This window comes from Motacilla alba, chromosome 17 (assembly GCF_015832195.1).
Source record: "Motacilla alba alba isolate MOTALB_02 chromosome 17, Motacilla_alba_V1.0_pri, whole genome shotgun sequence".
Lineage (NCBI taxonomy): Eukaryota > Metazoa > Chordata > Aves > Passeriformes > Motacillidae > Motacilla > Motacilla alba.
In genome coordinates, this window is record NC_052032.1 from 3,348,563 (window position 1) to 3,367,363 (window position 18,801).

An 18,801-nucleotide genomic window follows, 5' to 3' on the forward strand; every position below is an offset into this window, starting at 1 on the left:
ACGTCTTGCCAGAGGCATCATTCCTAGAGAAACTAAGCTACTCTAAGATTTATTACTCAGCAGCATTTTGCACTTAATTTCCTCTTCTTGCTGTGTGTGCCTGCATGTTCTTAACTATGAAGGGTGCAGTCTGATCCATATCTGTCTCATTTAGTCACTCCTGTGCCACTTCTATGGAACAGAAGTTTGGTAATCATGTCCTCAGGATTAATGAGTTGTTGCTACTCTAGGGAAGAAAATATACCAAGTGTATGGTGTTTGTTGCTCCATGGTTTTCTGTCTCCACTTCCACACTCCCTGACACTCAGGCCCTCCGCCTATTTGCACTTGGTCTGAGTTGCAAATAGCAGTTAGATCGTTGTCTGCCTTTTTTAATTGTCTATCTGTGAGTACTCAAGCCGTCAAGCTTTAAATTCACTTTCTGCAGGGGTTCTTGGGTGTAAATCTCCACTGCTTGAATGTCCATGGAAAATGAAGACAAAGGAGGCACAAGCACAGCAAAAATGAACTTGTTTTAAAATATGAGATGACACTCATGGAAAATGTTCTGTAGGACTCATACAGCTTCTGAGCAGAAAACCACACTCCCCACGTGTCTCTGGAGCAGCTCTGGTTGGGTCTGATCTCATTTTCCTGAGGTCTCCTACCCCAGGCAGCTGCACCAGCAGTGGTCTGGGCTATGTGGGAGCTGTGCCCATTGCAAAACCCTGCTGTGGGCAGTGTCCTTCCTAATTCCCTGCTCATTCCTGAGCATGGTGGGATCCAGCACTGAGGCTGAGGCATCTCATGGTTCTTTCTCAGCCAGCTGTGGCCCCTACACGAGGGGCTGCTTGTTCCTTGACGGGTTGTGGGAAGGCTCATGAGATCAGGCAGCTCTGATTTCTCTTTATCTTCACCATAGAGCCAGAAGGCTTTAAGCTACCTGGATTCTCACCAGCAGCACCAGCTAGGTCAACAAACCTTACAGCACCTCCATAACTCTGTCAAAAGGGGGTTTTATATAAGAAAGGTGATTTTGGCTCAAGCCCAGTGGGTACCTTTGCTTGCTGTGCAATATATGCATATATCTGTCAGCTCCTCCTGCCAGGCTCACTGCTGACTGAGAGAAGTGGGAGATTATTATAAAAATGTTGCTGCCTTGCACTGCTCTAGAGCTCAGTCTTTTCCTGGGTCTAATATTTCCCTTGAGAGCAATTCCTTCTGTATCTTGATTGTCCCAGCTGGACACTGGAATCCCATTGGGTGGTTCCTTTATCTTGACCACCTAGGAAATGTGGCAGGTGAGTTGCAGTTGTAGCAGGCACAATATCCTGAGAGACTCCTGATGCCAGATGGCCTCTGAGGCTCTGTCCCTGTGCCAGGGATTCATCCCAGGGACTGCACTTAACTGCACAATGAAGGATGAACACCCCAGGCCGTAGGACAGCATTTCAGGGAAAGGCACCCTCCTAACCTGCCATTCCTTCTCTCCAACCAGGACATGGGGTTTAGCTCAACCTCACAAACCTCACATTTTTGTATTGTGTTAGGCAAGACATGATGTTGCATGAGATGCTGTTCTGTGTCTGATCTGTCTCATAAGGCAAAGGATTTTCAAAATCTGAGTGCAGAGGGAAGAATAACTTCTACACCCTTTCTTTCTACATACAAATATTTGTAATTTTCAGAGTATTTACCTATCTCTAGAAATCCAGTTATATGAAATTAGGTTTTCATCCTCTTCCATGATTAAATGACTCTTTCTTATGCAGGTCTAGGTGTTAGATAATATTTAAAAGAGTCTCTATCTCAACTTCATTGAGGTTTCTAGTTTATGAGTGACTACAGTCTGCCACCTCTTTTGGGGTAATGCTCTGTGTGCTAAGCTCCCTGGAGGGTGAGTCCAATTCATGCATCTCCAGGGATTGCACACTGATCTACCAAAACATGCAGGTTTGTTTGGAATTTAAGTCTTACTGAGCCTTGAACTGACAGAGGTGAATTTGCAGGATCCCAGGTGGGGACGTACTGGGCTGTGAGCCATTAGCTCCATTTTCTATTCTGCGAGAGGGCAGTGGTAAAATTCACACATCTTTCCAAAGCCCTCTGAGATACTGGAGTTAAAAAAGACCTTAGGGCTGCAGTCAGGAGTTTGCTGTGGGTCTGAGAAAGTCATCAGAGGGCTTGGCCAAGCACACCCAGCCAGCAACGAGGGTGAGATAACGTGAGCTGAATGGGGCATTGCTGCTCACTGGGATTATCCACAGGGCTCGCACACTTGCCAGGGGAGAAACTTGAGCGTGTTAAATGGACCTCTGGCTCTCTTCAAAATGTATCACTGCTGTGGTCGCTCCAGATGCTGGTCTTAGTGGCATTCCTGCTGCTCTGTGCCATGTGAGGAGGAGAGAGGGGCTCTGGGATATGGGAGGTGAAGGGGAAGCATGAAAAGTTGGGCATCTGCAGGACAATAACGTTGAATCGCAGGAAGGCTGCCAGGAAATCTATTCTGCATCTGGGTTCATTGGGTATGAACAGGAGAATTCCCTGAGCTGTTTATCCTTGACAAAAGAGACACATTTCTAACACTTCATTGAATCACAGACAATCAGAATAACCTTCACACGTTGCCCTTTTCTCTTTAAATTAGTAGTGATGTCCTGTTTGTCCATGTATGCACAGTAGTTTATCTTGCTTTTTCCTCAGTTGCAAACAACTGTGCTGTCCTTTTTTTCCCCTCTGCCTTCTGCATTTCTCTCCTCTCATTACCTTTCTTTATCTTCTTTTCTGTACTTTGCCTTCTCCCTGTCATGCTTGCCTCCCTTTTTGTGTGATTATTTGGGAAGGAAAAGGGAATTTATAGCTCTCACTGGATTCTGTTACCAACTGTTCCACCCGTCTGACCCCTCTGGATCTTGCAGTCCATGACTCCACGCCAAGTTGTAATGTTACCATAGTATTTGGGAACCCAGCAAGCATTGTGGCTTTCATTATGTTTTAGTACTACCTCCCATGTAGTTGAACACAGCCAATGGTGAGAAGAGTAAAAGCACAAGTGCCTGTTGTTTCATCACAATGAGAGCAAAGAGACAGCTCAGACCTGTGCTCCATGTGCCTCCAAAAAAGGGGCCTTGCACAACATGCTAGATCAACCTGTAAATGCCACAGGAGCTGCCCCTGAACAGTACAACTGCTTCTTGGAACAAACAAAGGCTCTTTTCTTGTCTTTGTTAAAGGGAAAAAGATTGTATTTTCAAATGAGAGGCAAGGGAATAAGTAGGAGGTGAACTGGAGGCAAAGTGACTCTGTTTATCAGGTAAATTACCAAGTGGAAGAGGTAGAAAATACCATTGTTTGGTACAGGGAAAAATACTAGAAATAGGAAATGCAAGCCCAGCTGCACTGGCACAGAGTGTCTTGTGTGGTGCCCAGTCCAACTGGGCACTTAAACTGGGTTTGTGTCTCCCACCTGGCCATGAGACACTGGTGTTCTGTTCCTCCTCCCTGTGCTGGCCACGCCTGCTCTGATGAAGTAAATAATTGGTTTCCTGGACAGATATGTTCTCCTGCCACCAGTCTGCCTTTAAACTGATGCCAGTGAAAACTCATGTTCTCTAACTTCTACTTCTTCTGTGCCTTCTCTTTGATCCCTTCTTCCTTTCCAGGGCACCCTGATGTTGAGCAGCCCTGTAAATCCAGTGTCAGGACATGGAGTCCCAATTCAGCCGTCAACCAACACACGGTGCCCCCCGCCTGCCCCGAGCCCCAGGGCTGCTACCTGCAGCTGGAATTTCGCTACCCCCTGACTCCAGAGTCCCTCACGGTCTGGGTGACCTTCGTTTCCCCAGACTGGGACTCCAGTGGAGCTGTGAATGACATCAAGCTGCTCACGGTCAGCGGGAAGAACATTTCTCTCGGCCCACAGAACGTCTTCTGTGACATCCCACTGACCATAAAGCTGGATGTGGGACAAGTGGGAGAGGAGGTGTATGGGATCCAGATCTACACCTTGGATGAGCACCTGGAAATCGACGCTGCCATGCTGAGCTCGGTCCCCCACAGCACCCTGTGCTCAGGCTGCAAACCCATCCAGTACAAAGTGGTTCGGGACCCCCCTTTCCAGTCTGGATCTCCAGTGGTAATCTCAAACCTCAGCAGGAGATTTGTTGATACGTAAGTAGCTGCTTTCCAGAGAGCTGGAGAGATCAAAGCAATGCCCTGTTCTTCTCATCCTTCTAATGTCCAGCACTACAAGTGACTGTTAAGGTGTTGAATTAGACAGACAAGCCAAGAATTACCAAGACAGGATGTCCTCATAGCTTGTCTCTGAAACCAGAAGCCTTAAACCCAAATGAGATAGCCTGAGATTTCATGGATAGTCTTTGAGAAATTTCTGGGATGGCTGTACAGAGATGTGTCATTCAGGCTTTCCTTTACTAGAAAAGATAATGCAGTCTACCTAAGATATGACGAATTAAATGTTTGAGCTGACCTAAATGAGGACCTCTGGAATAACATGGTCATCATTTCCTTGGCAATCTTTTGAAAGTAATGTTTTGGTGGAGAAGGAGAGAGCAGGGCTTTCAGTGTTGGAGCACCAATTAACTGCTCACGAAAGTGTGCAAAGAAATACATGTGCATGTTCAGGTATATAAATGTGTTTCACCCACTTCCATTTTCTGCTTTCATGGGTCACTAAACCAAGTTGTGTTGGTGTGAGATTGTTCTGAAATGTGAAACATGGCAAATGCACCACTTTGTAGAGACTGAGTGTCATCCCAGATACAGTTACAGTCATCTAGTAAAAGGATGCATTACTGTTGAGGAAAGTTCAAAATATTTACTAATTTCAAGGAGATCCGTGATCTACCCATAAGCATTTGCCAGGAAGAAAAACATCTTTTGCATAACATGATTCCCTGGAAATGATTCATTCATCTGTGGGAGCAACACGAAGCTCTTTTGAAAAATGAACACCAGATAAAAGGAAACCTGCTAAGAAAACTGCACTCTAATTTAGAAGAGATGATCTAATTAGTACAGCTAATATCAAGGAAGCATACATCATTATGATCTTCTAAAGCATATTTAAATAGAATAAAAATGATTAATTAACAATTCAGTAATCACAAGCTACCATCCCTTTTCATGGCCCAATTATGCATCTCAGAAGATGCAAATTGTCCCTACAGATTAAAAAAATTAAGGTAACTAACAATAGTGAATCTAAAAACAAAACCCAGGACATCACCAAGATTACTCATGTGCTGAAAGTTAAGCATGTGCTTAAGTGCTTTCTTGGGTTGTAGCCTTGTTCAAACAATTGCTGGCACTTAGCATGAGATGGATATTGGCATATTGGAAATGTGGAAAGTGGTGAATTTTCCCAAGATTTTGCTGTGAAAGCATCTTTGCCTGAAACCTAGCCCACTCTCATTGGAAAATGGGACTGGTTTGAAATATTTGCATACCTTAGCACAAGTTCCCACAGAAACAGGTCCAGTTTTGACTTCATAACACAATGTGAAAGAAAAAAGAGAAACCCAAAACATAACTTTCATTCTGAATTCTATTTCTTCATCTTTTATTATGATTTTGTGGGTCACTTCTAGCTTACAGCTAGCTCAAGTGGAGGAGTGCTCTAAGAATTAAATCAGTAGCCAGGAATTAATGACAGTTTTCCTGAGGGTCATTGATTAAATCACATTGGGTAACAGCACTTTCCCTGTCTGTATGTCTCAGGCAGTTACACAGCCAGCTAAAAACCAGACAGAAAATTTAATTTAGTCTTTCTGGGCTCCACCTGTGATCAGTGGACAGAAATGGATGCTCCTGGAAGCTGGCACAGCCAACCACAGAACCAAATCCCCTCCAAGCCCTCCAGGCTAGCTGGGCTCACTTCTTCTGTGTCTTACCAGGGATCAGAGGGAAAATCCTGCCAGTGAGCTCTGGCAGGACACTTGGGAAGTGAAGTTTTAGTCACTGGGTGAGGAGATATGCAGATTCTTAAACACTCATAGATAGCTTTGAGACTGTTTTGGCTGAGTGAGGGTGGGCAGGCCCTGGCACAGGGTGCCCAGAGCAGCTGGGGCTGCCCCTGGATCCCTGGCAGTGCCCAAGGCCAGGCTGGACAGGGCTTGGAGCAGCCTGGGACAGTGGGAGGGGTCCCTGCCATGGCAGGGGGTTTGGAGCAAGATGGTCTTTAAACCAGTCTGTGGTTGTGTGATTCAAGACTTCTGCATGTGTTTGAACTTTTGAGAAGTGAGATGAATTTTTTGTGATATCATCCGGGCACAGCCCTGATCTGTATCCCCTGCTGCTGGGGAGACCCAGAGGCTGCTGCTGGACCATACCTTGAGACACAACAAACTCCTTGAAACTCTGCATGGGGTTGTGGTTTTCTGGTAGAGGCAAAAGCAATATGAATTTCCCATTGGAACCCTGTGTAAAGACTAGACAGAGTCTTTGCACTCCCTAAGCAGGAAGGAAAGGACAAGGGAATTCAGGGACAGAGGCACTGGGCCATGCCCCTACTTATGAATGTGTGTAGAGGTAAATGCTGTCTCTCTCCCCTGTTCACATCTGCCTGTTTACCTCATTCTGCACCACTGGAATTCAGCATTTTTGTGCAGCCAGACTTTGCAGCCCCTTTATCTCTCTGTGAGCCCCAAGCCAGTTGCCCCTCCTTGGTGCCCTTGCATGTTTTCCATATTAAATAAAACAACACCCCCACATGTTCTGTGGAAGGCTATTTTGAAGGCAGTCACATATCTTTACTCTTGCCTCCTCTGACCTTGATCTTTACTTTCTCTTTTTCTCCCAAAGAAAATATTTGCTTGCACTGTTATCTGTAAGCAAGATCCTTTCCCCAGGTGTGGCGATGCTGAAAGAAAAATTAATTTCTTCTACCTTCTTCCTGTCAAAGAGAGGAAACTTCCTTTTAAGCTGAGAGGAGAGACAGCCTTTAATGGATAGCCCTTGCCTAGTCAGCACTGGGTGCTCCACAGAGGAGAGTAAATAACTACCACAGTGGAAACATTTTATTAAGAAATGCAAAATAATGCCAGACCTTCTGTTCTCAAGCTGAATTTTAATCTCAACTCTTGGCTCAAGTTGAGGCTTAAACATTAATTTCTGAGGGACAGGACCTTATCCAGGACCTTATCCTTGGACCTTATAGAAACCAGGCAAGATACACTCAATTCCACTGTGTGTGATCAGCCAGAATTGCTGGTATCTGGGATACAAAATGAGAGTCAGAGCCTAGGAGAAGAGAAGAAACCTAAATAAATCAGTGGGGGGAAAAAAGAGGTCAGGCCAGGTGCAGCATAGAAGTGCTGAGTCTTCACACCACAGCAACTGATAAGGAAGGAGCCTCATCTGCAAGTCTCAAAGTCTCAGCTCACAATTTAATGCAATGTGTGGGTTGTGCACATGCTCAGAGGCTGTTCTCTAGAAATACTGTGTAACGTGGTCACAATGGCAAGTGAGGTAGTGGCTTTTCGCCATTACTGGAGCTTTTTTATGCTCCCATTCTTGTGTTGGAGAGTAATAATTGCTGATTTTTTTTAAGAGCTCAGTGAGCAGGCAGTGCCCAAAGCTCTCTGGATAGTGTCAGTCCCACCAGGGCAGTCTGGGCTGAGCAACTCATGTTCCCTGTGGCACTCCCAGTGTCCCAGTTTGTGAGCAGTGAGGAGCAGAGTGCTCTTACAAGACCTACGTGCTCTCCTCTGGCAGACCAAGCCAAGAGACACTGGGGTTGGTTTTGGAAAGTTGTCAGAGTAACTGAAAAACTTTCAAAGAGTTGGAAATTTTCCCAAGTTTTCTGCCACAAACTTTGTAAGAAGCCTCAAAGTGTGGTGGACAGCACTGGATCAGGTTGTCTTTGTGGTGTTAACCAGTAGGGTTTTTTCAAGACAAAGGCATTGACTGAAATAACCTGAGAAAGAATCTCAGCACGAAGCCTTGGTACAAGGTTTGGGTTTGCAGAATTGAGCTTCGCTGAGAAGCCAGTTTGCAGTCCTGTCATATGTTATTCTGAGCCATTCCTTCCAGAGCTTTGGTACCGAGCTGACACATAGAGATCCTGCATTCAGACTTCAAAAAAGAAACACTGAGAGAGAAGCTTGCATTTTCTTGTACAGAGAATAGGTTTTTCTTCTCAATTTTGGCTATTTTGCACTGACATTCTATGGCTAAACCTTTTCTGTTGCTTGATAATAGTTGCAGGGGACTGATCATCATCTGTGTAAACAGCAGTTCTTGTTGAAGTAAGTACAGTATTTTAAAATACATTGTTAGAATCAGGACTTCCATTCAGTGCTGAACTTGTAAAATCCATGTCATTTCTTGGGTTTTAGGTCTGTTTTAACACCTCAAGGTGGTGGACTAAGATCTCACTCTGGCTTCCTGGAGTGTTTGCAGAATGACAGAGAAATTGCCACCCTCAGGATGGCAGGTGGCTGGAGGGCTCCTGTGGCACTCTTTGTGGGTCCTTGGTGTTTCATTGCTCATGAGTCCTTAGCAGTTCATGTGCTTTAGCCCTCTACTTCATCCAACACAATAATTTGTTTCCAAATTTGCCTTATTGATGCATATACCATTTGTTACTGGTCCTCAGCTGGAAGGGGCATATGATCAGTGACTCAGATGAAGAGAAGGTGAGTAAAATGGAAAGTGACTTTTTAGTCTGAAGGGTCCTACAAATATGATCAATCAGAGAGGCTGGAGATTCAGCAGTAGCTGTTCATAATGAGCAAGACAAAGGATTTTATTTTTCCTTGGACAAAGCTATTTTGATCTTTCCTAAGAAGCAAATACCTTTCTGCCCCACCAGGTTTCTCTTACCCCTTAATTGCCTTACAGACACTTATTGCTGTGCCTTTTAGCCCCTAAACTCAAGAAGAAGAGTGCATTTACCTGACCCTGGCCCAGCTGAATGGGACTGGGAAAATATGAATATCACCCTAATGATATCTAAACCCAAGTCCCTGCAGAATACAGCACTAAAACTTCACAGCGACATCTGTCCCTATTATGGCATTCCTTCCTTCACCTCAAAGATCTATTTCTCTTTTTTTCTGAAGATCTACCAGCCAGAGGAATGTATGATCTAAAGCAGCTAAAATGAATTGCCAAATCTATCTGTCATGAAGATAATTAACACCATATTTCCACCCAAACAAGATACAGATCACTGGGTGCTTTTTCTCCCGACACCAAAAGCTGAAGCCCATATTATCACCCATCTTCTGCTCATCCCTCCTCCACAGTTACTATGCCAAACCTCTCTTGATATGCCAGGAAATACTGGGGAGTATCTAAGATAGGACTGAAATATTAAGAAAACTCTTTGCATGCACAGATTTATCTGCAAGGTTGTCGATGTGATGCTGGTGTGCTACACATCTGGATTCTCAGCTGGCGTTAGAAGTGTAGATGGCATTCCAGCTGTCTTTGTGCATCAGCACTTACCCAGCTACCCTGGAAAGGCCTTGCCTTGATGTGTGCAAGGACCTCCTATGCTTCTTCATCCCCCTGATGGTTCATAGGTGCCTTGCAATTGAATAAATCATAGAATCATAGAAACATTGAATGGTTTGTAGTGAAAGGGACCTTGAAGATCATGTCATTCCAACCCCTGCCATGGTCAGGGACACCTTTCACTAGACCAGGTTGCTCAGAGCTCCATCCAGCCTGTCTTTCCAATTAACTGCTCTCTTCACCTCTCACTTGCAATAAAGAGTTTCCAGTTTATTCTGACTTTCCTGGTCATAACAAGTGTAATATTGTCTTATACCAATATATGGACCATTTCAAGACATCCAAACCTATAAATTATTCATTTCTGCGTTATAACTCCATCTTTCTCTGCATTGACTGAGCCTATTTACCAATTCTGTATGTCTCTGGATATTTGAACTTTTGGGTTTCTGATTTTTTTTTTCAGGAAATGTTTGTTAGGGAGCCTCAAAGTGGTAACTGAATGAAAAAATTCCATTTTCATTCAAATTTATCTTTCTATCCAACCTATTGCTGCTACTAGATGTAAATGCAAAACAGTGTGTCTGTTGTTGAGTCACTGAGTATTTAATGCCCACTCTCACATCACACACTACCAGGGAACTGTTGTCATTGAAAGCATTTTTCACTGGTCTCCAACTAGGAGGTTTCTTTCCCATAATTGCATGATTGTCCATATTATTTTTTATTTAGTAATTGGTTAGAGATCCCTGACCATATCCATATGACATTTTACAGCTCCTCTCCAGTAGAAACACTTTTACCAAGCTTCAGCAAGAACAGATTTACTCTTATTCACACTTTCTTGATCATTTTTAAGAGCTTCCCTATCATTAGATTTCCATGCTAGCTTTCCATGGACAAAGCTATTTTGAGCTTTCCCAGGAAGCAAACACCTTTCTGTCCCAGGTTTCTCTTACCCCTGTAATTTCCACTTTCAGGTTCAAGAACTTGCCTAGTTCTTCATCCAGAGTCCTTTTATTAAGGAGTAAATGTTTCATTTTTCCCTTGCAGATCCTACTTTCCCAGCAGGAATAGTGACTGTGCTGCCACTGCACGAAAACCTTGTCAGTGAAGAGTTTTGAGTGTGCTGGAGCTGCCTGTAGTCAGTTTTGGCAAAGTTGTGATGTGTGATATGCAGCTGGTGTAGGACAGTGTTGCAGTCCTGATGCTCAGCAAGGGGCTGGCTTGTCCCTGTGCTGCTCTAAGGCCATGCCTGGCCTTGTCTGTGTCATCAGCTCCTTCCTCGTGCAGCCAGTATAGATTGCTGCTCTTGCTTAATGAACTTGGAAATCCCCCATGATGCAAGAACAGAACAATACGGGACAATTGCCTGTCCCACACCTTCCCTCCCAGCATCAGGAAACTGCTCATAGGTTCACCTGCCCCTAACAGAGGTGACGTGCTGTGGGAAGGAGACTCTTCCACACAGTAGCAACTCCACTGCCAACACCCCTTGGGGAAATTCTTTCCTTTCCCAGCAGTGGGGCCTCACCTGTGGCTTGCACGGGTCTGGACAGGGAGGCACAGGGGTGACTGATGCTGCTCCCTGTGCCAGGTAGGAGCACACAGCCCAGCTCTGCTCTGAGGGCTCAGTGAGCCAGGAAGAGGAAAAAGATGAAAACTGCTTCTATTCCATCTCCTGTTCCTGGCTCTCCCCTTCACGTGACATGCTGTTAAATCCTGAGGTAGTGGTTGTTATTATTTGTAGCTGCCAGCGGCGTGCTGGGTGTTTCACAGAGGAAATATACAGAGTGCCTCCATCCAAAGAGCTCCCAATGAAGAGTTGGGGGCCAATGGTGCTGCTGCTCTCAGAGGTGATGCATCTGCACTTGGCTGATGTGATTTGACAGCTGGAAGCCACATTCTCATGGCTTTCCTTCTTCCCTGCTTTCTTCATTCAAGGTGCCAGGTTATCTTTGTGAAAGAAGAAAACCTGCTTCCTGACCTCACACACAGAGCAGATAGAGCAATTTTTTCCCTTACCACCCTCTGCCAAATTGCCTTAACCCTGCCCTGGAGAGGAGAAAGAACAATTCGACACTCTTTGCCCATTCAGGAGGCAGCTTTTCCGCTAAGCCTGTGCAGAGAGGCCGTTTGGTGCCAGCTGTAGTGATAGATTTGTGGTTGCTCGCTGTTGCGGTTTCTTATGTAACGCTGTAACTAAAGCTGGCACTTGACAGAATCCGTAGCTCCTGTTCTGGCTCGGCTGCACATGATGCAAGAATAAAGGTAGTAAGGGCGGGTTGATATCATTGTGGTTTTGTGATCCTGAGACAAGGCACCCAAGAGGAATTTTTCAGGCTGGGTGTATTTTTGAAGGATGGGATTGCTCTAAATGCCCCACAGCTGCCACTCCTAAATAAATTATTTCAGGAAAAAGGGACTGCCCCGTCTGGGGAGTGACATTTGGTTTCAGGATCAGCTCTGCTCCAGCCAGGGACTCCCCAGGCACTGCTGCTACATTGCATTCCCATCTCCAAAGTACCTCTTGGGCAATACACAGAGGCTGGAGAGAGCTCAACCTGTAGACTACAACTTAGCCATGTGCAAGTGTCCCTAAAAAAGTGAACATGAACAGCTGTCCTATTATTATCCAAATAGATACTATTAGGAATTGATGTATTTAATCACTCCCAGCTAGGGTGGAATTTGAACTCATGACCCAGAAGTAGTAGCAGAGTTTTCAGCTGCAGGAGAAAAAAAAAAAATAGAAGGTCAAACAGGACTTTTCCTGCTGGGTAAAATAATTTATTGCAGGTGAAACAGTCTCAGATATGTGGTAAATTAGGCTGTGCATTATCTCATGGATAATAACTTCTCTCTGATGTTTGGCTTCTTGTATGCATCTTTATTTTGGGCTCTAAATAAGATAAGAAGCACCAGAAATCTCCCAGGAATAACAAATGCATTTTCTTTGCTTGATTGAGGAAATAAATATTGGACAGACATGTGTTATGCAACAATTTAAAAATAACTCTCTTGTAAAACTTGGAGTGAGCCTCAAATACCGCAGAAGTAGCAGAAATGTGTTACCTACCTTTTTATCAGTCAGCCAATACAGCTTTTCTCAGCTACTTTTGCTGAACTATTGGCCTGATCATTTCCTGGGCATTTTATTTTAATATATTTTCCTAGGAAAGGCATTCCAAGTCTCTGTTAAAGTTGAGTCTACACTCAAGCAGGCAAGGATTTGGAAAGAATGCTGCAGTCAGACTGAAATACCTGCGCTGTCCTTTATATCTTGTGGGACCTGGCAACACACAAGACAAAACTGTGTCCAGGCTGTGTTGGACAGGGCCCTGAGCAATGTGGTCTAGTTGAAGGGTTGAAATCAGATGAGTTTTAAGGTCCCTTCCAACCCAAATTCTGGAATTCCATGACTTTAGATCTGCCACTGCAAGGTGTACAACCTGCTGATCCTGCTGCGGGCCCAGGGCACCCATCTTGTGATTGTTTCACCCAAACTTCTCTCAGTCTTTTTTGTCAGGATCTCCTTAGATGAATGGTGGCATTGGGCATCTCTATGCTGATATCCCAATTCCAGCATTTTCCTGGCGCTTTTGTGATAGCAAGAGCAAGGTGGAAAGAAATCTCCTTCTTCTTTTCAAATTGTACCTCGGAGATGGAGCCTGGAATTTGATACCCCAAATTATCAGTCCCTGAAAGCCCAGTGCAGTAAACCAGATCATTTATTCACAGTGGTACAGCATTTTTTTAAACTGTAAGACCAGTTGCAGATGTAATGACAATAGAGGAAATTAGCTCATGATGGGATTTTAGGAAGAGGCTAGTGGAAGTATGTTCAGTAATGTTCAGTTATTAAACCATTAGAGATCCCACTGGAGACCAGCCAGTAGGATTTCTCATAATCTGCAGTGGTTTACGGCAAAACACAGAACCCCTGAGGAGGGAAATGACAAAATGTTCCTCTGGAAGAGTTGCCTCATCTCCTCACCCATGTCTGTGCTCTGCTCTGCTCTTGGTGTGAAAGCACATTCCTGTCTGTTATCCCTCCCTCCTCCTGAGGAGCAGGAGGGCCACAGCCCTCCTGCCTGGATCCCCCAAAATAGGTCTTGGTGAGGTGGGATGGTGCATGTGAAACCAGAGAACTCTGCAAACATCTGTGTTCACTTGGGGCCCAATCTAAGCTCTACTGAAAATGCACGAAATAATTTCCACTGGCTCCAGGAGCCTTCGGATCAGACACTGTGAGTGTTTGCTCCCATGGCTCTGTTCACCATTTTGGTGGGATTACAGGGAAACAGGAGGGTATTGAGTACTGAAAATCAGGTCTTGGCTCAGGCCTATTGAAAAGAAATCCAAGAAGTCAGGTCTGGATTCAGAGAAGGTGAAGAAGATTATTCTGCCAAGCTGACCACCCTATAATGGGAAGAGATTTCTGCCCAAACTCAATGGACTGGCACAGGGCTGAGGGCAGCAGCAGAAGTGCCCCCAGTTCCAGTGGTGATCCAAAAGTTGAGGGGTGATCCAAAAGTTGGCTTCTTTTTGGTGATCCAAAAGTTGGCTCCCAGGGTGTGGTGGGCAGGGTGTGCATCAGGCGCTTCTCCTGCACTGTGTGTAGCCAGGCTGGCGCTGTTACAGAGACACCGCGTCACAAGCGGGACGTGGTTAAGGGTGTCAGGAGCCAGGCAGTGCTCACACAGAGGCATGATGCAACAGGCAGAGCTTCGTCAGTGACAGTGACGGCCTTGACAGCAGTTATCCTGCCCCAGCCTGCCTGCTGGCTGTGTTACTGTTTTCTCTCTGCTGCACCGGGACACCAGAGCGGTGTCCTCAGGTGGAGGATACTGGCATCATTCCCTTGAAAGCGATGGAGAACTGCTGGCTTCTGCCAGTTGGAAATAGGTTTTTCTCCATTTCATGTCCCCAGTCTTTCCTTCCTCAAATCAACCACACCAGCCTGCCCTCCTGCGGAGGCCACATCTGAGCCTCACGCTGAGAAGTGCCCCCATCTTGCTCAGGGTCTGAGTGCAGCAGTGAAGAAGAAAACACAACAGATTTTTTTCCTTCCTTCATTCCCTGCTTCTAATAGCAACCAGGTGCTCTGACACTTAACCTGTGTGCTGCCGTGAAATTGCCTGTCTGGTGCAAACACCCATGTGAGGCCCAGGGCCTCAAGGATTTACTTTATCCCAGGATTTGTAACCTAATCTCAGTGAGATTGTCCATTTATATCAGCCACCCTAAAAATTCATATTTTTGTTCTTGTTAAACATGAGAGGAGAAAACCGTCTCTTGACATTGTTTTTGGTTTTTTGGGTTTTTTTTTTAAGCACTATCTTTAAGGCCTTGGCTGCAAACTTTGTTTTTTAATAAATATGCTACTGTGTTTTAAACTGATAGCAGGGCAAATGTTTGGAGGATTATATCAAAGTCTGCAGGAGTTAATCAGTTGCATACATATCTATAGGTTTGCTACTTAGAAAACTTAACATTTCTTGCATGAAAGACAGAGGAGAGCAGTATGCGTTAAATAAAGTGCAAAATCAAATGTGTTTAAGGTTCTAAATGGGACCTGGGTTTCAGAGCAGAGGTGCTACAGGCAGACATGTAATCCTGCCCCAGGGCACCTTGTGTAGGCATGGAGGAGCTCTGAGCAGCAAATGCACCTCGGAGGGACAGATGAACAGCTGAATTGCAGTGGTTTAAACCTGCAGTGCTTTGCTGGGTTACTTGAGATTTACACCAATGGAAGGGAGAGCAGAGCTGCAGATTAATTGCCTAGTTTGGATTTGTGGTGATTATGAGAGTTGGTGGTGGCTTTGGTTCCTAGAAATATTCCAAGGATCAAAGGATATTTTCCTTTTCTAATACATTGGATCTGTTAACCTCTGACTTCAGTCCCAAGCCCATGGGTTATTGCATAAGTGGGTAAGATGGCTGGTTTAGCTGTTAGTTAAGCTTTCTGACACAGCCAGAAGTAAAAGTTGAGTCCGGGCTTCAGAAAGCACTGAGTCCTGCTGGTACAGAATGTACCCACCAAGTGTCCAGCTGAGATTATCTGTTCAGGCCCTTGGCTGTTCCATGGTTCTTCCTTGGAAACACCCAGTTCAGGTTTGAGTTTGGGAGCAGAAATCCACCATACAATCCCCAGTCACCCATCCAGCCCCTGAGTGTTCATCTACCCAGTTTTGTAAACAAATCCTGTGCTTGTAAACAAATCATATAAAAGCTGGAGGGTACAGAGTAAACCCATGGCCCCTGTTGGCACTTCATAGAGAGAGAAAAACCTCTCCAAGGCTGTTTCCTTGGCATTTGTGTCTTCTGAGTCAGCTCAGTATCTGAGAGAGAGGCAAGAGAGTTGTTTTGAGGCCTTTGCACCTGCCATGTTGCTGGGCTTATCCAAACAGGGAGAGCTTGGACCACAGCTGAAATAACAGCCTGGCGCAAGAGCTCGGGATTTTTGACGTCCTTCTTGTGTTTACAGCATCCCGCCCCTCCTCTCTCCCGGCTGCAGAGCCAGGCAGGAATTCTCTTCATTATCTTCTGCCGTGCTTCTCATGCCATTTTTATTAAAAAAAGGCAGAGCAAGGGGGAGCATGTGTGAGAGGAGAGAAGAAGAAGAAAACAGTTGTATTTGTCTAGTCAGAGACAATGGGAGGAAAAGAATGGAAGTTGGGGAGCAGATCTGTTTGGGTTGTCCTAAAGTGACCACATCCCCTTGGCTTACTCTATCAGCTGCTTTTGGAGCACCTGAGGATAGTAAAGCCTGTAAACACCATGGTGTTAGTGGATATTTGGGGTAATTCAGGACCTCTGGAACTGGCACTTTCGGAGGCTGTGAGCAGCATGTGGGGACAGACTGGACAGCTCCAGGCAGCGTCTGACAGGGCAAGGGATGGTGTAGACCTTCAGCTCTTCTGTTTGTGGTTGTAATCCAGTCCACCCTGGCAACTGATTTAAAGCATTGCAACGAGGGAGGATGTGGGGTTGATGTTGTTTGCTGCCAGCAGATTTCCTGTTTTGCTCGGCAAGGCTTCCTCGCTAGAGAAGAAGACCAAAGGTGACAGTGTTAAGAGGGAAACAGGGCTGGCACCAGCAGACCAGGGCTCATTCTGGGCTGCAGAGAGATGGCAAGGAAATGTCATCTTTTGTCTCAAGTGTTTGGTGGCTGTTTAAGGTCAAAGACAGATGGGTCCTTCATGAGGACACTTCAGGTGTAGAATTTGCCTGTTTCACACAACACTGGCTGCGACAGCCATAATTTAATTGGGGATGCTTAAGCCTGTGTCATCTTGTCCTTAAATAAGAGGAACACTGTCTGCTTTCATTGCTGTCTGACCGTTTGTCTTTTTATAGGGCAGAAGCTGGGCTTAGCCTTAAGTATATTTTCAATTATGTTGGGAACAAGTCTTTGCTGTATAAGAAACCCTCCTGCTGTTATTTGTAGTAAGAAAAACATACATGCCATGGTAGTAGGAAAAGAGGCATAGGAGGCTTGCTTTCCCTCAACTCATTCACTGCATCTCAAGTGTGTCCTCAGATGCTGAAACCCTACAGCATGCACAGAGCAGATGTGGTTGGGGCAGTGTCAGCCCTAGCAGGTCTGCTGGAACCCAAGGGCATGAGTGTTTCTTCTGTAAATTCAATGATCCTTTAAACCCACCTCAGTCTGTGTAAAAAACAACTTCCCACAGGTATAACTTTTCCCATTAAATTTTCCAGGAACACCCAACCTGAAAGCAGAGGTCCCTGGCCTGGGGGGGAGAGAGAGAGCAAGATTAACTCCGCTGCCCAGCCTCCCCAGTAAAAACAGGAGAAGAATTAGAGGGTTCTATATTCCTGACCCTGGATCTGTCACTTGCCACAACAGACAGGAAAGTTGCCCTCGTGGTATTTCACACGGCACATCCTAATTCCCCCTCTAAGCAGAGGGCTTGAGTCATTGCCTTTTAATAAGGCTGCCTCCCCACAGGCGGAAGCTGCAGCGATCAATGCGGCTTACCCAGTTCTAGAAAAGGTCATTAAAAGACCATAGATATACATTTGAAGAGTGTTTGTTCACATCCTTGATGTTTAAGATGTTTTCTTCTCTCTCACTTCCTTAAGTTGCATCTCACAGAGCCCCACGCGCCGGGTCCTGTCCGGCAGCAGAGTGGAAAGTGCCCCTTGTTGCTGTCACTGTGCCACCAGCTCCCAGGGAAGGTAGCAGAGGAAATAAATGGTCAAAAATCACACTTTTATCACCACTTGGAGCACAGCTTGTCTTGCTGACACCTCCAGATACAGTCTGTACTATCAACCTTGGTTCCTATAGCTATAGAAAGGGAATAAACCTTCCCCTTGCATTCCTCCCTCACTATGGGACTGGATTACTGCTTGGGGTATTGCACATATCGTCCCTTTAGCAGCTCTATTTCTCCAAAATGTGGGCACTGTGAAGAAATGCTGAAACTCCCAGTTGCTGCCAATATGACACATTCAACAGTTCAGGAGGATATAAGTACCTCACGTTCCAGTTGTTGAGTCGTGAAATGCCACATGCATCTCAGTCAGCTTTTTGTCACTCGTTGTGTCACGCCAGGGTTAACTGAAAGCATGAGGGCTTCAGTTTTGAGTTTCTGAGGTATTTTTTTTGATGTCCCAGTCCAGCCACATCTCCAGTTCTACCTGTGTGGTGCTGAAGAGCCCCTCTGGAGCAGACATCCCATTTCTGAGCTCCTCTGGGCACAGCTGGTTTGTTGGTGCTGCCCTGGATGTCACATCCTGGGGCTCCCCTGCTGTTCCCGCAGGGAAGACTGTGAAGCTTCAGGTTGCTCAGAAGGGAATTTGGGATGAGGATTGGCCCCTCTGGAGACCTGCCATTGCTCTACAGGGACCACATGTCTCCAGGCATTTGTCTTCCCTTTCTTTGTATTTTAACCTAAGACCAGGATATTGGGGTATCATGAGCATGAATAACTTAATTGTCTTATTTTCTACCCAAACTGCAGAGTAGTAAGGGGAACCAGACTGTGCAAATAATGTCTAAGGAGGCAGAGATTTTTGTTCATCTTCTTTTTGGAGAATAAAGTGGTTAGGTTTGGTTGGGGTCTATTTTTTTTTTTTTTTTTTTGTCACTAAATTTGAAGGGTCATTTGCCTGTCATAACACAAAGTTCCAAGAGCATTCCATCTTTGAGCAGGTTAAAGTTGGATATCTTCCCTCCCTGATGTGCAGCAGGGGTCAGGGTTAGAGCACAGCCCAGTGCCACAAAGCCAGCAGCCAATGTACTCCATACAAAGTTTTCCATTGTTGATCCATACAATTAAATAGGTCAGAGTTCTCCTCACCTAATAA

The 18,801-nt window shown here is 45.3% G+C and overlaps 1 protein-coding gene across 3 annotated transcripts in view; it reads left to right on the forward strand.

Annotated features, from left to right (window-relative positions):
* Positions 1 to 18,801, forward strand: part of PAPPA (pappalysin 1) — a 180,349-nt gene that overhangs the window by 69,056 nt on the left and 92,492 nt on the right. For all 3 annotated transcript variants that reach the window (XM_038156310.1, XM_038156308.1, XM_038156311.1), the window contains exon 7: positions 3,642 to 4,149. In XM_038156310.1, coding sequence (XP_038012238.1) covers positions 3,642 to 4,149 — 508 coding nt within the window. The remainder of the gene's footprint in view (positions 1 to 3,641; positions 4,150 to 18,801) is intronic.